The sequence below is a fragment of the Phaseolus vulgaris genome, unplaced genomic scaffold (genome assembly GCF_000499845.2).
Source record: "Phaseolus vulgaris cultivar G19833 unplaced genomic scaffold, P. vulgaris v2.0 scaffold_308, whole genome shotgun sequence".
NCBI lineage: Eukaryota > Viridiplantae > Streptophyta > Magnoliopsida > Fabales > Fabaceae > Phaseolus > Phaseolus vulgaris.
The window spans coordinates 17360-21479 of NW_027174203.1; the positions used below are offsets into that span (position 1 = coordinate 17360).

General features: G+C 49.5%; 1 protein-coding gene across 1 annotated transcript; it reads left to right on the top strand.

Annotated features, from left to right (window-relative positions):
• Positions 1-2860: 2860 nt before the first annotated feature.
• On the top strand, positions 2861-3265 carry LOC137817615 (uncharacterized). The gene has a single exon (XM_068620891.1). The coding sequence runs from the start codon at positions 2861-2863 to the stop codon at positions 3263-3265; it is 405 nt and encodes a 134-aa protein (XP_068476992.1).
• The last annotated feature ends 855 nt before the right edge of the window (positions 3266-4120 follow it).

Below are 4120 nucleotides of genomic sequence, written 5' to 3' on the forward strand. Positions count from 1 at the left end.
ACATCATTCAAAAACAGTTTTTCAAACTTTCTCAAAACACCTAAGTGTAAACAATCGGTTGTTCAACTTAGTTTGTAAAACATTTTGCTTTGTTGAAAATGAGATGCTAATTGCTTTGAGATTTGATCCTGCCGGCAACTTGAACGTGGGTGAATCGCTTCGTAACACTTTCTGCCCTATCTTCGCGACTGCGTCTCCTGTAGAATCACCTTCTGAACTCTCTCTCAGATGTCTTCAAATGTGACCTGCAAAATACACAGACGGCGCCTCTAGCGCCGTTTGCACTCCGACGATCAGTTAGTCAACAGAACCACCAGAAACTGGAAACTTAATAAAAATGTGTGTGTAAAACTTACCGATCTACGTGGCGCTGGCGCAGAATTCCAAACGTTCGTACTTTCTGCTTTCCTGACGCTCCACCAAACACCTTTCCAATCGCTCGACACGTGGCTTCATCAACGGTCATCTTTAGTTGTCGTTTACGCTTCCAAAATCGTTTGAAAAACCCTTAAACCCATTTCATTTTTACTATTTCATCATCTTCCTGCCTTCGAAACGCTCTGAGTCTTCTCTGCAAACCCAGGACGCTCTTCGACTCTCTCGATCCCCAACCCCTTCAACGTTATCTGATCATCGAAAGGTACTCCTTTACTTCTTCTGTTGATGTTTGCTGCATTTTAACCGATTCGCATCATCCATTAACTGTCTGGTGCATACGTGTGGGTTGTTTCTTCTCTTCTCCCTTTTCGTAACTTAGGGCTTCGTCTCTTTCTTCATCACAACGAACTTTCGTTCGTTCGTTTTTCATCCTTCGTTCACAATCAAGTCAACCTCTACGACCTTCGCTCATCTTTCTCTTCCTTTTTCCTTTGCAGTTCCTGCGATGGCTCGTACAAAGACCACCGCGAATCCTCCTCCTTCGTCGTGAAACCCTCCATCCCAAGCGCATAACCACCGCGAGCACTTGGTGCTCCCTCTTCCCAGGCTGAGAGGCTTGCAACCTCTCCCCCAACCTTGCTCAGGCAACTCCACCAGTTGCCGGAGGACCCTCCATCCCCTCTCCAGACTACAAGAAACTATACCCATGGGCCACCTGAACTTTGCTGAAGGAGACTTCTTCAGTGAACTCTGCACTAGCGGTGCTACGGCTGAAGAAAGGGGACGAGCCCAACCTCTCGTTCCACAAGGGATGATGATAACTGATGGTGCTGTTTGCCCTCCTGACGTGCCGACTGCGCAGATGACAAGGGGAATGACGGCGAGCTGTTCTGCTTCGTGTATACTACCCTCTTTAAGAAGGTGAAACTCAGGTTTCCCCTCACCCGTTTTGAACGGGAACTCCTAACCGAGCTCGACATCGCCGCCGCCCAGCTTCATCCCAACAGCTGGGCCTTCGTGCGGGCGTTTCAAATTATGTCCGCACACTTGGGACTACCGGCCTCGGTAGATGTATTTCTTTCCTGTTCGAGGCCAAAAATCCTGGAGATCGCCTTTGGGTGAGCCTGAACGGAATTGTTGGGAGGTCGATCCTTTCGATCTTCCAGCAATCTTACAAAGATTGGAAGGGAAAATTCGTCCAAGTGCGCCAGAATGACCAAGACCCTTCGTTGCCGACGGCTTTCCCTTGTACTGGGTAAACAAGGGAAATAAGGACTCCAAAGGAAGCTTCAGAAGGCCAAGAAGCCCCGACAACATGGGCGAGTTGGACAAGGACCTATGCCTCTTCTGGAAAAGCGTGGCAGCTGCTAACATCACCTTCCCCACCTCTTCAATAATCACCTTCGAGTTCGTCGAGAGCCAACTCGAAGCTCACATAGGTTAGCACTTACTCCGACCTTTAGGTTTCATCTTGTGCTACATCTCTGTTACCTGTTATTGGGCGTCCTGATGGTCGCACACTAGACCTGGTTTTTATTTCCTGCGCCATTTACTTGTCTCGTTTGCACATGTACTTATATACTTTACTTTGTCTTGAGCTTACTTGTATACTTTTGCACTGTGCAGATCTCATGCTGGGCAAAGGCAAACTAGCTGAACTGAGGGCGCTCGCCCGAACCCACAAATTGCATCGGGTTCTCAAACCGTGCCAAACTCGGTGGTGGAGATCGCCGCCGCTTAGGGCAGGTCGCCCCGCAAGGCCCAACTCCTCCAGAGGCACTGCCCGCTCCTCAACGAAAGAAACTCATCTTGAGGAAACCAAAGAGGAAAACTCCTCAAGTGGTCCAAGAAGATGAAGAAGAGGACGATGAGGCAACAAAGGATGGCCTTATCACCAAAAGGAGAAGGGTGGCACCTTCTTCACCACCTGCCCCACCTTCCCTTCCAAAACCAACACCGCCTTCTCCCCCATCTCCAACACCGCTAGTCCAAGCAGTACCTTTGGCGGCTGCACTTCCCGCGGTTGAGGCTAACGAGCTCAACTTCACGGAGAACCCTCCTAGCGCCTCCACGCCGTTCGTATCCGCTGGAGAGGGTCCTCCTTCAACTGCCTCAATCGCCGAAGCTGCGCCAGGTGGGGATGAAGGTGCTCATAACTCGCCAATAATCATCACCGAGTCCCCCACTTCACCACCACGCCAAGAAGCTCAAACTCAACAACCAATCCAAGAGGGCGGTGGTGAGAGCCAGCACCAGGCTCCTTCAGCGCCTCCACCAACAGCGGTTGTAAACCTTCCCCTCGCGGTCAAGGGAACTAAGGGCCCTTCACAGCTAGGCTTAAAATGACGGCAGAGGACCTCCCCTCTATCATATCAAAGGCTGTGGAGAGCTCCAACAAGAAACTTCAGGATGATATCTCCACACTCGAAGAGGAGAATCGCCTGATAAGAATCGAGGCGGAGAAGTTTCTTGCAACCTTATGATGGCGGAGATCGAACACTCGAGGGTGGAGGACGCCATGAGCACCGAGCTGAGGGTGGCGCATAAGGAGGCCACCGATCTGCGCCAAAAGTTGCACCTCCTCGCTCAAGAGAAAATCGAGCTGGAGAGCAAGCTGGTTTCCTACCGTCTCAAGGTGGCTGACCTGGAGGCATCAATCAAAGGGGATGCAGCCAAGGTAGAGAACCTTGAGAATAGGTCGGTTGATCGGGAGGTTCTCTTAGGAAAAGTTGAGAAGGAGAGGGATGACACCGTGGCTGAGCTCGCCGAATCCAAGGAGGAGAATGCAAAGATCGCTGCAGAGCTGGCCCAGGCGCGGGAGGAAAACAAGAAGGTTGTTGAAGACCTCGCTCAAACTCGCAGGGAAACTGAGGAACTGAAGAAGTGAGCTGACGAGTTGAAGCAGCAAACCGAGGGGCTCAAGCAACAAAATGAAGATCTTGAGCTGAGCTCCGCCCAAGTCCTCGCCGCTGGGTTGACGCCGCCCTGGAGCAATTTGCCTGCCAGTATCCCGATCTGGACCTCTCCATGGTGTCAAAATGCAACGAAGTGGTGGATGGGAAGATTGTTCCTTCTGAAGATTAGCTGCTTCCCTCCATCACTTATTTGCCTATTTGCTTTGTACAAACTTTGTAATAACTCTCTTTCTTTGTATTTGAACTGATGCCACTTTTATCATAGATTTTCCTGCTTCTTCATACGATTCTCTTGTTTGCCTTGCTTTTCCTTGTAGAAATCGCTTAAACGAAATTGACTTAGCAATTCTGCGAGCGCAACTGTTCACTACTGCTTTAAACTATCAACTTTCGAACGATAGCATTCTAATAACTTGTGAACTTAAGGCAATGAACTTCAGCGTGAAACTACTTACTAAACAGCAAGATTTAATCCAACTGATAGTTTAACACATAGTTCACCTGATCTGCTCCATCAACACGGGCCTTTTACTCTTGCCATCGCTTGAATTTCTTCTGATCGCCAAAGAGTTTGGCGATACCGGCTTCCTCTTGCCTTTATAACTTGGCCATTGTTCCCTCATCTTATGGTAGAGGCGCCTTTCGGACCCTTCTCTACCTTCCCTGAGTTTCAGAACAGTAAGCCGGATAGCTAGGCGTTCTCTTCGAACCTACCTTAGTTATCCTTTAAACTTCTTCCACCCTTCACACCGTACCTGAACTCGTTCGAGACGAGAAGGATTTTATCTTGCCTGAACTCGTTCGAGACGAGAAGGTCTTTAACTCGC